At 41.1% G+C, this 17,921-nt stretch overlaps 1 protein-coding gene across 1 annotated transcript in view; it reads left to right on the top strand.

The window, feature by feature from the left end:
* The first annotated feature begins 2,964 nt into the window (after positions 1–2,964).
* LOC140677958 (ryanodine receptor 2) overlaps positions 2,965–17,921 on the top strand; it is a 41,122-nt gene continuing 26,165 nt past the window's right edge. The window contains exons 1-10 of the mRNA XM_072912740.1: positions 2,965–3,055; positions 3,985–4,064; positions 4,248–4,324; positions 4,386–4,459; positions 10,399–10,479; positions 11,791–11,879; positions 11,941–12,069; positions 12,132–12,236; positions 16,444–16,525; positions 16,589–17,751. Coding sequence (XP_072768841.1) covers positions 2,965–3,055; positions 3,985–4,064; positions 4,248–4,324; positions 4,386–4,459; positions 10,399–10,479; positions 11,791–11,879; positions 11,941–12,069; positions 12,132–12,236; positions 16,444–16,525; positions 16,589–17,751 — 1,971 coding nt within the window. The remainder of the gene's footprint in view (positions 3,056–3,984; positions 4,065–4,247; positions 4,325–4,385; positions 4,460–10,398; positions 10,480–11,790; positions 11,880–11,940; positions 12,070–12,131; positions 12,237–16,443; positions 16,526–16,588; positions 17,752–17,921) is intronic.

Genomic DNA, 17,921 nt, shown 5'->3' with positions numbered 1-17,921 from the left:
ATGGACCACCTCACTTAGAGCATGGACCACCTCTCTTAGTGCATGGACCACCTCGCTTAGAGCATGGACCACCTCTCTTAGTGCATGGACCACCTCTCTTAGTGCATGGACCACCTCTCTTAGTGCCTGGACCACCTCTCTTAGTGCATGGACCACCTCTCTTAGTGCATGGACCACCTCTCTTAGTGCATGGACCACCTCTCTTAGTGCCTGGACCACCTCTCTTAGTGCATGGACCACCTCGCTTAGAGCATGGACCACCTCTCTTAGTGTATGGACCACCTCTCTTAGTGCATGGACCACCTCTCTTAGTGCATGGACCACCTCTCTTAGTGCATGGACCACCTCTCTTAGTGCATGGACCACCTCTCTTAGTGCCTGGACCACCTCTCTTAGTGCATGGACCACCTCTCTTAGTGCATGGACCACCTCTCTTAGTGCATGGACCACCTCTCTTAGTGCATGGACCACCTCTCTTAGTGCATGGACCACCTCTCTTAGTACATGGACCACCTCTCTTAGTACATGGACCACCTCTCTTAGTGCCTGGACCACCTCTCTTAGAGCCTGGACCACCTCTCTTAGTGCATGGACCACCTCTCTTAGTACATGGACCACCTCTCTTAGTGCCTGGACCACCTCTCTTAGTGCATGGACCACCTCTCTTAGTGCATGGACCTTCTTGTTTGCTGGCAGACAGCCTGCTTCTTCACTTGCATGTGGGAAATAAGGAAGGCAACAAGTGGTAAATAAGGAAGGCAACATGTGGTAAATAAGGAAGGCAACATGTGGGAAATAAGGAAGGCAACAAGTGGTAAATAAGGAAGGCAACAAGTGGTAAATAAGAAAGGCAACATGTGGGAAATAAGGAAGGCAACATGTGGGAAATTAGGAAGGCAACATGTGGGAAATTGGGAAGGCAACATGTGTCCTTTCAAGCCAACTAATATGTCATGTGATATGTCCTTTCTTTTCTTCTCAGTGGTCTTGGAAGTGACTGGCTCTATCTGTCCTACGTGGGGATCATGGCCAAGGTATGCATAGAAAACCAAAAGCCCTTTTCCACCGCAGGAACTTTTTCAGGAACTTCCTTACTTAACCGGATAAATAAAGTTCCCCCTGTGTTTCCACCAAAAACTACCTGGGTAGATTTAGTTCTTCAGGAACCTTCCAGAGTTCCTCCTAGCTAGGTGGGACTTTTCCAAGCAACCAGGAACCTTCTCGGGGGCGGGCTGTGCTGTGGATCACTGATTGGTTGAACTCAGTTGGTTCCTAAAACTTACTTTTCAAACTCACGACCGCCATTGGAATATACTTCTTTATTTCTTATTTCTTGTGTGTTTCTATGACAACTAACTTGACAACGGAGAGAAAGAAGAACAAAAGGAACTTTTGACTTGTAGGAACTTTAGTGCTGAAGAAGGCTGATCAGTGGAACTATCTTGCAGTGTTTTTAAACTACATGCACTTTATTCTTCTTTAGTACTTTTTACTAACTTCGTTTTGTTACGTGAAGTAGACGGACTCTTTTAAACGTATTTACTGAGGAGTATGAAGCCTGACTCGAAGCAACGACCTCAGCTGCTTACTACTCGGACTTTGTTAGGTAAATGTGAAATAAAGGAGGCAGCACACCAGGTAAATAACATCAAATATTAACTATTGACTTTATTACTTGTTGTAAAAGTAGTCAGTGACGCTCCATTTGTGTTGTTATTAGCCTCAACCCCAGTCAACTGAATGCTAATGCTAACAAGCTAACGCTAAAGCCGACGTGTTCGTGTTGTTGGCATGAGATAAACACTGACATGTATTATTTATATATTGCTTTTTACATATAAACACTGACATGTATTATTTATATATATATATTTTTTTTACATATAAACACTGACATGTATTATTTATATATATATATTTTTTTTACATACAAACACTGACATGTATTATTTATATTTTGTTTTTTACAGATAAACACTGACATTTATTATTTATATATTGTTATTTACAGATTTAACACTGAAATGTATTATCTATATGTTGTTATTTACAGATAAACACTGACATGTATTATTTATATATTGTTATTTACAGATAAACGCTGACATGTCTAATCAATCATCAATCAATGTTTATTTATATAGCCCTAAATCACAAGTGTCTCAAAGGGCTGCACAAGCCACAACGACATCCTCGGTACAAAGCCCACATAAGGGCAAGGAAAAACTCACCCCAGTGGGACGTCGATGTGAATGACTATGAGAAACCTTGGAGAGGGCCGCATATGTGGGTAACCCCCCCCCCTCTAGGGGAGACCGAATGCAATGGATGTCGAGTGGGTCTGACATAATATTGTGAGAGTCCAGTCCATAGACATGTATTATTGATATATTGTTATTTACAGCTGAAATGGACCAAAAGGAATCACCTGACTTCATGAATTCATCATTTACTGAGAGGATGACTTTCTGACTGTTGGACATTGCGGACAAAATACTTTTTATGAACAATTCTGTCCACTTTATTTTGTAAATCATATTGTTTTGTACATGATTGCTTTGTCTTTCAATTCCATGGCTTCAGTTTAGATGAAATATAGTAAACCACGCCTGCGTACGTCATCAGCCTGATTTGTAGAAACTACCTGAACTGTGGTGGAAACAAACCACATACTTCTACAGGAACACAGTTTCAGGAACCAGAGGTTCCAGGAACCAACAGTTCAGTGAAAAAGGGCCAAAAGGGGATTTTGAAGTCTTGGTGGTCGTCCATGTTGTCACCACAAGTTTGCCATTGCAGAGTTGCCACAGAGAAGACGACCAGCAACAGGAGGTGGAAAGTTTTGAAGTGAGTCTTTTCTGTCAAGTTCTTCTTCTTCTTCAGGATAGCAAACATTACCATCTGACTTTAGGGGTAGCATCACAAAGCTCCAATAAAACAGCTGTTGTGTTCCAGGAGAAGGAGATGGACAAACAGAAGCTGCTCTACCAGCAGGCCAGGCTGCATGTCCGTGGAGCGTCAGAGATGGTCCTGCAGAGCATTAGTGCCAGCAAAGGTAGTTGACAAGCAAGTCTTGCAGAGCATTAGTGCCAGCAAAGGTAGTTGACAAGCAAGTCCTGCAGAGCAGCAAAGGTAGTTGACAAGCAAGTCTTGCAGAGCATTAGTGCCAGCAAAGGTAGTTGACAAGCAAGTCCTGCAGAGCAGCAAAGGTAGTTGACAAGCAAGTCTTGCAGAGCATTAGTGCCAGCAAAGGTAGTTGACAAGCAAGTCCTGCAGAGCATTAGTGCCAGCAGAGGTAGTTGACAAGCAAGTCCTGCAGAGCATTAGTGCCAGCAGAGGTAGTTGACAAGCAAGTCCTGCAGAGCATTAGTGCCAGCAAAGGTAGTTGACAAGCAAGTCCTGCAGAGCATTAGTGCCAGCAGAGGTAGTTGACAAGCAAGTCCTACAGAGCATTAGTGCCAGCAAAGGTAGTTGACAAGCAAGTCCTGCAGAGCATTAGTGCCAGCAGAGGTAGTTGACAATCAAGTCCTGCAGAGCATTAGTGCCAGCAAAGGTAGTTGACAAGCAAGTCTTGCAGAGCATTAGTGCCAGCAAAGGTAGTTGACAAGCAAGTCCTGCAGAGCATTAGTGCCAGCAAAGGTAGTTGACAAGCAAGTCTTGCAGAGCATTAGTGCCAGCAAAGGTAGTTGACAAGCAAGTCCTGCAGAGCAGCAAAGGTAGTTGACAAGCAAGTCCTACAGAGCAGCAAATGTAGTTGACAAGCAAGTCTTGTAGAGCAGCAAAGATAGTTGACAAGCAAGTCCTGCAGAGCAGCAAATGTAGTTGACAAGCAAGTCTTGCAGAACAGCAAAGATAGTTGACAAGCAAGTCGTGCAGAGCAGCAAAGGTAGTTGACAAGCAAGTCAAAGTGTCCCTTAGACATTTTGCTGTGATGCGTTTAAAGCTGTGCTGTGTTTTGATTGTGATGATTTGACGTCGTCTCAGGAAGTTTGAGTTCCATGATCGCTCCAACACTCCAGCTGGGCATCGCACTTCTCAACGGAGGGAACGCCGCCGTTCAGCAGGTGCATTGTGGCGCTGATCTCATCCTCTCAACTTGTCTTCTGAAACTTAGTCTGAGAACTTAGTGAAAAAGCCGATGAAGCGTAATAATGTTCCTGTCACAGTCCACTTCCAAATTGAGTGTGACAGGTGGTTGTAGTGAAGCGTCACACCTGCCTTAATCACACCTGGCTGGCTTCTCATAGAAAATGCTGGATTATCTGCGACAGCGACGTGACGTTGGCTTCTTTCAGAGCATGGCTGGACTGGTGCAGGCCTGCAGGTGAGTCAGATCCACTCAGTCTTTGCTGCCACACCACTCATTCTGACACTCACATTTCCAGTGTGCTGGATTTAAACGCTTTTGAGAGGCAGAACAAAGCTGAAAGATTAGGCATGGCCCTGGATGACAGCTCAGGTAACCTTTTAACACTATATTCCATACTTTCTCATCCTTTCCATCCACCTTTTAACACACTATATTCCATACTTTGTCATCCTTTCCATCCACCTTTTAACACTATATTCCATACTTTCTCATCCTTTCCATCCACCTTTTAACACACTATATTCCATACTTTGTCATCCTTTCCATCCACCTTTTAACACTATATTCCATACTTTGTCATCCTTTCCATCCACCTTTTAACACACTATATTCCATACTTTCTCATCCTTTCCATCCACCTTTTAACACACTATATTCCATACTTTGTCATCCTTTCCATCCACCTTTTAACAAACTATATTCCATACTTTGTCATCCTTTCCATCCACCTTTTAACACACTATATTCCATACTTTGTCATCCTTTCCATCCACCTTTTAACACACTGTATTCCATACTTTGTCATCCTTTCCATCCACCTTTTAACACACTATATTCCATACTTTGTCATCCTTTCCATCCACCTTTTAACACACTATATTCCATACTTTGTCATCCTTTCCATCCACCTTTTAACACACTATATTCCATACTTTCTCATCCTTTCCATCCACCTTTTAACACTATATTCCATACTTTCTCATCCTTTCCATCCACCTTTTAACACTATATTCCATACTTTCTCATCCTTTCCATCCACCTTTTAACACTATATTCCATACTTTGTCATCCTTTCCATCCACCTTTTAACACACTATATTCCATACTTTGTCATCCTTTCCATCCACCTTTTAACACACTATATTCCATACTTTGTCATCCTTTCCATCCACCTTTTAACACACTATATTCCATACTTTCTCATCCTTTCCATCCACCTTTTAACACACTATATTCCATACTTTGTCATCCTTTCCATCCACCTTTTAACAAACTATATTCCATACTTTGTCATCCTTTCCATCCACCTTTTAACACACTATATTCCATACTTTGTCATCCTTTCCATCCACCTTTTAACACACTATATTCCATACTTTGTCATCCTTTCCATCCACCTTTTAACACACTATATTCCATACTTTGTCATCCTTTCCATCCACCTTTTAACACACTATATTCCATACTTTGTCATCCTTTCCATCCACCTTTTAACACACTATATTCCATACTTTCTCATCCTTTCCATCCACATTTTAACACTATATTCCATACTTTGTCATCCTTTCCATCCACCTTTTAACACACTATATTCCATACTTTGTCATCCTTTCCATCCACATTTTAACACACTATATTCCATACTTTGTCATCCTTTCCATCCACCTTTTAACACACTATATTCCATACTTTGTCATCCTTTCCATCCACCTTTTAACACTATATTCCATACTTTGTCATCCTTTCCATCCACCTTTTAACACACTATATTCCATACTTTGTCATCCTTTCCATCCACATTTTAACACACTATATTCCATACTTTGTCATCCTTTCCATCCACCTTTTAACACACTATATTCCGTACTTTGTCATCCTTTCCATCCACCTTTTAACACACTATATTCCATACTTTGTCATCCTTTCCATCCACCTTTTAACACACTATATTCCATACTTTGTCATCCTTTCCATCCACCTTTTAACACACTATATTCCATACTTTGTCATCCTTTCCATCCACATTTTAACACTATATTCCATACTTTGTCATCCTTTCCATCCACCTTTTAACACACTATATTCCATACTTTGTCATCCTTTCCATCCACATTTTAACACACTATATTCCATACTTTGTCATCCTTTCCATCCACCTTTAAACACACTATATTCCATACTTTGTCATCCTTTCCATCCACCTTTTAACACACTATATTCCATACTTTGTCATCCTTTCCATCCACCTTTTAACACACTATATTCCATACTTTGTCATCTTTTCCATCCACCTTTTAACACTATATTCCATACTTTGTCATCCTTTCCATCCACCTTTTAACACACTATATTCCATACTTTGTCATCCTTTCCATCCACCTTTTAACACTATATTCCATACTTTGTCATCCTTTCCATCCACCTTTTAACACACTATATTCCATACTTTGTCATCCTTTCCATCCACCTTTTAACACACTATATTCCATACTTTGTCATCCTTTCCATCCACCTTTTAACACACTATATTCCATACTTTGTCATCCTTTCCATCCACCTTTTAACACTATATTCCATACTTTGTCATCCTTTCCATCCACCCTTTAACACACTATATTCCATACTTTGTCATCCTTTCCATCCACATTTTAACACTATATTCCATACTTTGTCATCCTTTCCATCCACCTTTTAACACACTATATTCCATACTTTGTCATCCTTTCCATCCACCTTTTAACACTATATTCCATACTTTGTCATCCTTTCCATCCACCTTTTAACACACTATATTCCATACTTTGTCATCCTTTCCATCCACCTTTTAACACACTATATTCCATACTTTGTCATCCTTTCCATCCACCTTTTAACACTATATTCCATACTTTCTCATCCTTTCCATCCACCTTTTAACACACTATATTCCATACTTTGTCATCCTTTCCATCCACCTTTTAACACTATATTCCATACTTTGTCATCCTTTCCATCCACCTTTTAACACACTATATTCCATACTTTCTCATCCTTTCCATCCACCTTTTAACACACTATATTCCATACTTTGTCATCCTTTCCATCCACCTTTTAACAAACTATATTCCATACTTTGTCATCCTTTCCATCCACCTTTTAACACACTATATTCCATACTTTGTCATCCTTTCCATCCACCTTTTAACACACTGTATTCCATACTTTGTCATCCTTTCCATCCACCTTTTAACACACTATATTCCATACTTTGTCATCCTTTCCATCCACCTTTTAACACACTATATTCCATACTTTGTCATCCTTTCCATCCACCTTTTAACACACTATATTCCATACTTTCTCATCCTTTCCATCCACCTTTTAACACTATATTCCATACTTTCTCATCCTTTCCATCCACCTTTTAACACTATATTCCATACTTTCTCATCCTTTCCATCCACCTTTTAACACTATATTCCATACTTTGTCATCCTTTCCATCCACCTTTTAACACACTATATTCCATACTTTGTCATCCTTTCCATCCACCTTTTAACACACTATATTCCATACTTTGTCATCCTTTCCATCCACCTTTTAACACACTATATTCCATACTTTCTCATCCTTTCCATCCACCTTTTAACACACTATATTCCATACTTTGTCATCCTTTCCATCCACCTTTTAACAAACTATATTCCATACTTTCTCATCCTTTCCATCCACCTTTTAACACACTATATTCCATACTTTGTCATCCTTTCCATCCACCTTTTAACACACTATATTCCATACTTTGTCATCCTTTCCATCCACCTTTTAACACACTATATTCCATACTTTGTCATCCTTTCCATCCACCTTTTAACACACTATATTCCATACTTTGTCATCCTTTCCATCCACCTTTTAACACACTATATTCCATACTTTCTCATCCTTTCCATCCACATTTTAACACTATATTCCATACTTTGTCATCCTTTCCATCCACCTTTTAACACACTATATTCCATACTTTGTCATCCTTTCCATCCACATTTTAACACACTATATTCCATACTTTGTCATCCTTTCCATCCACCTTTTAACACACTATATTCCATACTTTGTCATCCTTTCCATCCACCTTTTAACACTATATTCCATACTTTGTCATCCTTTCCATCCACCTTTTAACACACTATATTCCATACTTTGTCATCCTTTCCATCCACATTTTAACACACTATATTCCATACTTTGTCATCCTTTCCATCCACCTTTTAACACACTATATTCCGTACTTTGTCATCCTTTCCATCCACCTTTTAACACACTATATTCCATACTTTGTCATCCTTTCCATCCACCTTTTAACACACTATATTCCATACTTTGTCATCCTTTCCATCCACCTTTTAACACACTATATTCCATACTTTGTCATCCTTTCCATCCACATTTTAACACTATATTCCATACTTTGTCATCCTTTCCATCCACCTTTTAACACACTATATTCCATACTTTGTCATCCTTTCCATCCACATTTTAACACACTATATTCCATACTTTGTCATCCTTTCCATCCACCTTTAAACACACTATATTCCATACTTTGTCATCCTTTCCATCCACCTTTTAACACACTATATTCCATACTTTGTCATCCTTTCCATCCACCTTTTAACACACTATATTCCATACTTTGTCATCTTTTCCATCCACCTTTTAACACTATATTCCATACTTTGTCATCCTTTCCATCCACCTTTTAACACACTATATTCCATACTTTGTCATCCTTTCCATCCACCTTTTAACACTATATTCCATACTTTGTCATCCTTTCCATCCACCTTTTAACACACTATATTCCATACTTTGTCATCCTTTCCATCCACCTTTTAACACACTATATTCCATACTTTGTCATCCTTTCCATCCACCTTTTAACACACTATATTCCATACTTTGTCATCCTTTCCATCCACCTTTTAACACTATATTCCATACTTTGTCATCCTTTCCATCCACCCTTTAACACACTATATTCCATACTTTGTCATCCTTTCCATCCACATTTTAACACTATATTCCATACTTTGTCATCCTTTCCATCCACCTTTTAACACACTATATTCCATACTTTGTCATCCTTTCCATCCACCTTTTAACACACTATATTCCATACTTTGTCATCCTTTCCATCCACCTTTTAACACTATATTCCATACTTTGTCATCCTTTCCATCCACCTTTTAACACTATATTCCATACTTTGTCATCCTTTCCATCCACCTTTTAACACTATATTCCATACTTTGTCATCCTTTCCATCCACCTTTTAACACACTATATTCCATACTTTGTCATCCTTTCCATCCACCTTTTAACACACTATATTCCATACTTTGTCATCCTTTCCATCCACATTTTAACACTATATTCCATACTTTGTCATCCTTTCCATCCACCTTTTAACACACTATATTCCATACTTTGTCATCCTTTCCATCCACATTTTAACACACTATATTCCATACTTTGTCATCCTTTCCATCCACCTTTAAACACACTATATTCCATACTTTGTCATCCTTTCCATCCACCTTTTAACACACTATATTCCATACTTTGTCATCCTTTCCATCCACCTTTTAACACACTATATTCCATACTTTGTCATCTTTTCCATCCACCTTTTAACACTATATTCCATACTTTGTCATCCTTTCCATCCACCTTTTAACACACTATATTCCATACTTTGTCATCCTTTCCATCCACCTTTTAACACTATATTCCATACTTTGTCATCCTTTCCATCCACCTTTTAACACACTATATTCCATACTTTGTCATCCTTTCCATCCACCTTTTAACACACTATATTCCATACTTTGTCATCCTTTCCATCCACCTTTTAACACACTATATTCCATACTTTGTCATCCTTTCCATCCACCTTTTAACACTATATTCCATACTTTGTCATCCTTTCCATCCACCCTTTAACACACTATATTCCATACTTTGTCATCCTTTCCATCCACATTTTAACACTATATTCCATACTTTGTCATCCTTTCCATCCACCTTTTAACACACTATATTCCATACTTTGTCATCCTTTCCATCCACCTTTTAACACACTATATTCCATACTTTGTCATCCTTTCCATCCACCTTTTAACACTATATTCCATACTTTGTCATCCTTTCCATCCACCTTTTAACACTATATTCCATACTTTGTCATCCTTTCCATCCACCTTTTAACACTATATTCCATACTTTGTCATCCTTTCCATTTCTTCACCTTTCCACCTTTTCCCCAGGAGAGAAGGTGATGCGTGATGAACATGTGACCTGTGATCTATTCCGCTTCCTGCAGCTGCTGTGTGAAGGACACAACGCAGGTAGGAAGGACACAACACAGGTAGGAAGGACACAACACAGGTAGGAAGGACACAACACAGGTAGGAAGGACACAACACAGGTAGGAAGGACACAACACAGGTAGGAAGGACACAACACAGGTAGGAAGGACACAACACAGGTAGGAAGGACACAACACAGGTAGGAAGGACACAACACAGGTAGGAAGGACACAACACAGGTAGGAAGGACACAACACAGGTAGGAAGGACACAACACAGGTAGGAAGGACACAACACAGGTAGGAAGGACACAACACAGGTAGGAAGGACACAACACAGGTAGGAAGGACACAACACAGGTAGGAAAGACACAACACAGGTAGGAAGGACACAACACAGGTAGGAAGGACACAACACAGGTAGGAAGGACACAACACAGGTAGGAAGGACACAACACAGGTAAGAAGGACACAACACAGGTAGGAAGGACACAACACAGGTGATTGCTTCTCCCACACTCTCTACCACTTTAATCAACTCTTAGCTCTTTTACAATTGACTCACGGGATTTTATTGTTGTATGTATATTATTGTATTTTTGTTGTATATATATATTATTGTAATAGTGTTGTATATATATATTATTGTTTTATTGTTGTATGTATATATATTATTGTATTATTGTTGTATATATATATTATTGTTTTATTGTTGTATGTATATATATTATTGTATTATTGTTGTATATATATATTATTGTTTTATTGTTGTATGTATATATATTATTGTATTATTGTTGTATATATATATTATTGTATTATTGTTGTATATATAAATATTATTGTATTATTGTTGTATATATTATGCGGGGTGTCCAAAGTGTGGCCCGGGGGCCATTTACGGAATAGAGCTTCTTATTTTCCCAGCCCGTGACATTTAGCACAGCTTGTATTCGACTAAAATCAAGAGTAAGATGACTAATTCTGTGTTATTATTTGAGTGAGTGGGCCCCGGGCCCCCCTGTAGTGGAAAAGTTGGGCCCCGAGGTCAAAAAGGTTAGGAACCCCTACTCTATAATCTATAAACACATAACTAGGGTGAAGGTGTTGTATCTCACCTTCTGCCCAAATGTAGCTGGGATAGGCTCCAGCACACTCGCGACCCAGAGAGGGACAAGCGGTAGCAAATGGATGGATGGATGGTCATAACTTGACTTACGTTTGATGTTATTTACTAAAGAAAGCGTTGCTGGGTTATTTGTGTATGCAGGCCTGGGGAGAAAAAGTTTGGACACCCCTGATTTAACACCTTTGTTGACTTTTTTCACATAAAAGCAATTACGTGTTTTAGATTTCCAGAACTACTTGCGAACACAGAGCGGCAACAACACCACTGTCAACATGATCATTTCCACCGTGGATTACCTGCTGAGAATCCAGGTGAGACTCCAACTCAACAACCAGCAGTTTGCTGGCAGAAAACACTTCATGTCCTCTTCAGGAGTCCATCAGCGACTTCTACTGGTTCTACTCTGGCAAGGACGCCCTCGACGCTCAAGGCCAACGCAACTTCTCCAAGGCCATCAGAGTGTCCAAGCAGGTGTTCAACACGCTCACGGAGTACATACAGGTGGGACTTTCTTCAAGGCTTCTTGGTGTCCAGGAAGTCGTTCCTCACATGGTGACTTGCAGGGACCGTGCAGTGGAAACCAGCAGAGTCTGGCTCACAGTCGCCTGTGGGACGCCGTGGTGGGCTTCCTTCACGTCTTTGCTCACATGCAGATGAAGCTCTCACAGGTAGGTGACATTGCTTCTGCAACTCTGTACCTCTAAAGGTCTCCTGGTAGGTAAAAGTCATGTTTGTCAGCTCCACTTTTGAGAGAGGAGGCACAAAAACACTCATTTTAAAGTTCTATGACCTGCTCCTTGGTAGATAAGGTCTATGACCTGCCCCTTGGTAGATAAGGTCTATGACCTGCCCCTTGGTAGATAAGTTCTATGACCTGCACCTTGGTAGATAAGTTCTATGACCTGCCCCTTGGTAGATAAGTTCTATGACCTGCACCTTGGTAGATAAGGTTATGACCTGCCCCTTGGTAGATAAGTTCTATGACCTTCCCCTTGGTAGATAAGTTCTATGACCTGCACCTTGGTAGATACGTTCTATGACCTGCCCCTTGGTAGATAAGTTCTATGACCTGCACCTTGGTGGATAAGGTCTATGACCTGCACCTTGGTAGATAAGTTCTATGACCTTCCCCTTGGTAGATAAGTTCTATGACCTGCACCTTGGTAGATAAGTTCTATGACCTGCCCCTTGGTAGATAAGTTCTATGACCTTCCCCTTGGTAGATAAGTTCTATGACCTGCCCCTTGGTAGATACGTTTTATGACCTGCCCCTTGGTAGATAAGTTCTATGACCTGCCCCTTGGTAGATAAGTTCTATGACCTTCCCCTTGGTAGATAAGTTCTATGACCTGCACCTTGGTAGATAAGTTTTATGACCTTCCCCTTGGTAGATAAGGTCTATGACCTGCCCCTTGGTAGATAAGTTCTATGACCTGCACCTTGGTAGATAAGTTCTATGACCTGCACCTTGGTAGATAAGTTCTATGACCTGCACCTTGGTAGATAAGGTCTATGACCTGCCCCTTGGTAGATAAGTTCTATGACCTGCACCTTGGTAGATAAGGTCTATGACCTGCCCCTTGGTAGATACGTTCTATGACCTGCACCTTGGCAGATAAGTTCTATGACCTGCCCCTTGGTAGATAAGGTCTATGACCTGCCCCTTGGTAGATAAGTTCTATGACCTTCCCCTTGGTAGATAAGTTCTATGACCTGCACCTTGGTAGATAAGTTCTATGACCTGCACCTTGGTAGATAAGTTCTATGACCTGCACCTTGGTAGATAAGGTCTATGACCTGCACCTTGGTAGATAAGTTCTATGACCTGCCCTTTGGTAGATAAGGTTTATGACCTGCCCCTTGGTAGATAAGCCTACCACTTCACAGAGGACAGCATTGTTCAAAAAAGCATTTAACATTGAAAATGAATCATGAACGAAAAGGAGCAGAAAGAAGTCCAAGGTATATTTATTCATACATCAGCGTTGGTGCGGGGGCTCAAAAACCTTGAAAATGCTTGGATTTTAATGTTGAGTTTTCAAGGTTTGAAAAATGCTGAAGTTTTGGTTGAAGTTCTTGGAAATGTTCATCATATTTCTCAGCAGTCTGACTCAATAGGCTAATTATAAAATAGAAACAAATTAAATAGGTTTCTTTAAAAATGAAAGCTACACGCTTGATCTGTTGGCTTTGCACGAGCCCTTACATTAGGTTGTTGTCATGTTGTGTCGCCCCCTAGAGGACAGTGGTGCATCGCTCCGTCATCTTGTCCTTTTCAAGTACAAACTTTGGATAAAACCTGCACCAAATCCACCTGTAGCCTGCTGCAAAGTATGCAACAAGGAAATCCAGCTTTTCACAATGGGAGAGTTGGCTCTCCTGCCATGAGGTGGTGACTTGTTCAGGGTGTACCCCGCCTTCCGCCCTAATGCAGCTGAGATAGGCTCCAGCACCCCCCGCGACCCCGAAAGGGACAAGCAGTAGAAAATGGATGGATGGAGAGTCAGCTCTCTGGAGTCATATGTAAGATAAGCCACAGAGATTACTAGCCCTACAAGTTAACTAGCGTTAGCTAAAGTTTTGTTTTATAAACTTTTGGTACATGCTAGACCAGCGCTAGATGACATGTTCATTACGGACAGTTATTACCAGCTATGAAAGGAAAAAAGCCAGTTTTTATCAATGATAAATTATAATGTTAAGAACTTCCCTCAACTAAAAATGGATGGATGTTAGATCATAGCCACAGTTCTAAGGCTAGATGTTAGATCATAGCCACAGTTCTAAGGCTAGATGTTAGATCATAGCCACAATTCTAATGCTAGATGTTAGTTCATAGCCACAGTTCTAAGACTAGATGTTAGATCATAGCCACAGTTCTAAGGCTTGATGTTAGATCATAGCCACAGTTCTAATGCTAGATGTTAGATCATAGCCACAGTTCTAATGCTAGATGTTAGATCATAGCCACAGTTCTATTGCTAGATGTTAGATCATAGCCACAGTTCTATTGCTAGATGTTAGATCATAGCCACAGTTCTAAGGCTAGATGTTAGATCATAGCCACAGTTCTAAGGCGAGATGTTAGATCATAGCCACAGTTCTAATGCAAGATGTTAGATCATAGCCACAGTTCTAATTCTAGATGTTAGATCATAGCCACAGTTCTAATGCTAGATGTTAGATCATAGCCACAGTTCTAATGCTAGATGTTAGATCATAGCCACAGTTCTAAGGCTAGATGTTAGATCATAGCCACAGTTCTAAGGCTAGATGTTAGATCATAGCCTTTGATTGATTGATTGATTGAGACTTGTATTAGTAGATTGCACAGTGAAGTACATATTCCCTACAATTGACCACTAAATGGTAACACCCCAATACGTTTTTCAACTTGTTTAAGTCGGGTCCACTTAAATTGATTGATGATACAGATATATACTATCAGATATATACTATCATCATAATACAGTCATCACACAAGAGAGAGAGAGAGAGAGAGAGAGAGAGAGAGAGAGAGAGAGAGAGAGAGAGAGAGAGAGAGAGAGAGAGAGAGAGAGAGAGAGAGAGATCAGAAGGCATAAGAAAAATATCTGCATTTGATTGTTTACATTTGATTATTAACAATCTGGGGAGGGTGTTAGTTTAGGGTTGTAGCTGCCTGGAGGTGAACTTTTATTGCGGTTTTAAAGGAGGATAGAGATGCACTTTCTTTTATACCTGTTGGGAGTGCATTCCACATTGATGTGGCATAGAAAGAGAATGAGTTAAGACCTTTGTTAGATGGGAATCTGGGTTTAACGTGGTTAGTGGAGCTCCCCCTGGTGTTGTGGTTAGTTTGACATGTACTTCGGTATCAGGGAGGTGTAGCAGATTTTATAGACTAGGCTCAGTGCAAGTTGTTTTACTCTGTCCTCCACCCTGAGCCAGCCCACTTTGGAGAAGTGGGTAGGAGTGAGGTGTGGAGGTCTAGAAGTAATCTGACTAGCTTGTTCTGGGATGTTTGGAATTTAGATTTGAGGGTTTTGGAGGTGCTAGGGTACCAGGAGGTGCATGTGTAATCAAAAAAGGGTTCTAAGTTCTAAGGCTAGATGTGCTAATGAAAGGTGACTGAGGTGTTGTGAAACAAACAAAATAGTTTCCTTTCATTTATTATCCTTATATTCATGTGGAACAGTTTTGTTAATAAATCAGTGAAATTGACATTTTGAGGGTGCGTGTATTTATATCACATTATGCACAAACACACTGTGGATCAAACCATGCTGTTCCATGTCATTGAATCAAACCATGCTGTTCAGAATCAGAATCAGAAATACTTTATTAATCCCCGAAGGGAATTACAATTTTCAGCACAATCCAATTCAAGATCAGACAAACATTACAGGGAGACAGAACAGGATCAAACATTACCGGGAGACAGAACAGGATCAAACATTACATGGAGACAGAACAGGATCAAACAATACCGGGAGCCAGAACAGGATCAAACATTACATGGAGACAGAACAGGATAAAACATTACAGGGAGACAGAACGGGATTGCTGACGGGTCTGCCAACTTCAAAAAAGGTGAGATACAGGTAAACAAGGCCAAGACTGAGGCCAAGGGAAAAACAACTCATAGCCATAGCACACATCCCTCTTACATGTGTGTCATTGAACATATATATATATATATATATATATACACACTTCAATCCAATATGTTAGATCTGATCAACAAAGAAGACTTTCAAATGCTTTAAATTGCATTATCAAGGTGATAATGATTATGGACATTTCTACTATTTAGTGCATGGTGAAAAGTATTATAATATGGAACTTTTGAAATGTTAGGGTTTGCAGGATGGCTCCAGTTGTTTATCTTTGCAGGACTCAAGGCAGATTGATCTCCTCAAGGAGCTGATGGACTTACAGAAAGACATGGTTGTGTTCTTGCTCTCCATGCTAGAAGGTCAGCCTTTCTTTGCAAGCACCCGTGAGTGAATGTTAGAGAATGTTTTCACTTCCCCCCCAGGCAACGTGGTCAATGGAACCATCGGTAAACAGATGGTGGACATGCTGGTGGAATCCTCCAGCAATGTGGAAATGATCCTCAAGTTTTTTGACACGTTCCTCAAACTCAAAGACCTGACGTCCTCCGACATCTTCCGAGAGTACGACCCCGATGGCGAGGGATGCGTCACGAGGAAGGACTTCCAGAAAGCCATGGAGAGTTCCAAGCAGTTCTCACAAGCTGAGACCCAGTTCCTCCTCTCCTGCATCGAGACCGACGATAGGGAAGTCCTGGATTACCAGGCTTTTGTGGATCGCTTCCACGAGCCCGCCAAAGACATCGGCTTCAGCGTCGCCGTTCTGCTCACTAATTTGTCCGAACACATGCCCAAGGATTTAAGGCTGAGGGCGTTCCTGGAGCTGGCCCAGTCCGTCTTGACTTACTTCCAGCCCCACTTGGGCCGCATCGAGATCCTTGGCAGCGGGAAGCGCATGGAGAGGGTCTACTTTGAGATCAGCCAGTCCAGCCGCACGCAGTGGGAGAAGCCGCAGGTCAAGGAGTCCAAGCGGCAGTTCATTTTCGACGTGGTCAACCAAGGCGGAGAAAAGGAGAAAATGGAGATGTTTGTCAACTTCTGTGAGGACACCATCTTCGAGATGCAGCTGGCAGCACAGATCTCTGGCTCTGACGGCGGAGAGCGGCATGCTGGAGAGGAGGAAGAGAATGAGATGTGGCTCACGTCTCTACTTTCTGTCAAAAAGCTGAGGGCTGTCACAAAAATGAGCGTGAAAGATGTCGCCGGCCTCCTCAGAGTCCTGCTGACGGCTGTGCTGCGCTGCGGCGGCCTCGTCGCTAGCAGCGTCCTGCACCTGCTCTACGTGGCCTTGCTTGACGGCGGCCTGGTAGAAGGAGCCAAGAGCGTGACCCTCGCTGACCTGCTGGGGGGTCTTGTGGAGCCCACCCTTGATGAGGTGGCAGAGGCAACCAGCGCAGTGAGGAGACACTCGGCCCTGCGGAGACAAAGTGGGAAGGCGGCAGATGTGACCTCCGCCAGGGAGACGGATGTGCTGTCGGACGTATTCGGCCTTCAAGTGAGAAAAGATGGAGGTCAATACAGACTGGCCATGCAAGACAGTCTGAGCCACTCCTTGGTGGCCACCGCCGCTGCTTGCTCTGAGGGGACGGTAAGTCTTCTTGGAAGTACAAAATATCTCTTTGCTGATTGGCTTTACTGTTAATGTCAACAAAGAGCTTGATGTTACCCAACAAGAGCAGGCTTTTTTATTGCCGTATCTCCGTTGTTGTTGTCAAAGGTCACACAAAGACACAATTGTACTAAACACAAATCAAATTT

The sequence above is a fragment of the Nerophis lumbriciformis genome, unplaced genomic scaffold (genome assembly GCF_033978685.3).
Source record: "Nerophis lumbriciformis unplaced genomic scaffold, RoL_Nlum_v2.1 HiC_scaffold_58, whole genome shotgun sequence".
NCBI lineage: Eukaryota > Metazoa > Chordata > Actinopteri > Syngnathiformes > Syngnathidae > Nerophis > Nerophis lumbriciformis.
Note: the sequence above shows the minus strand (reverse complement) of the source record. Positions and strands in the feature narration are given on the sequence as shown.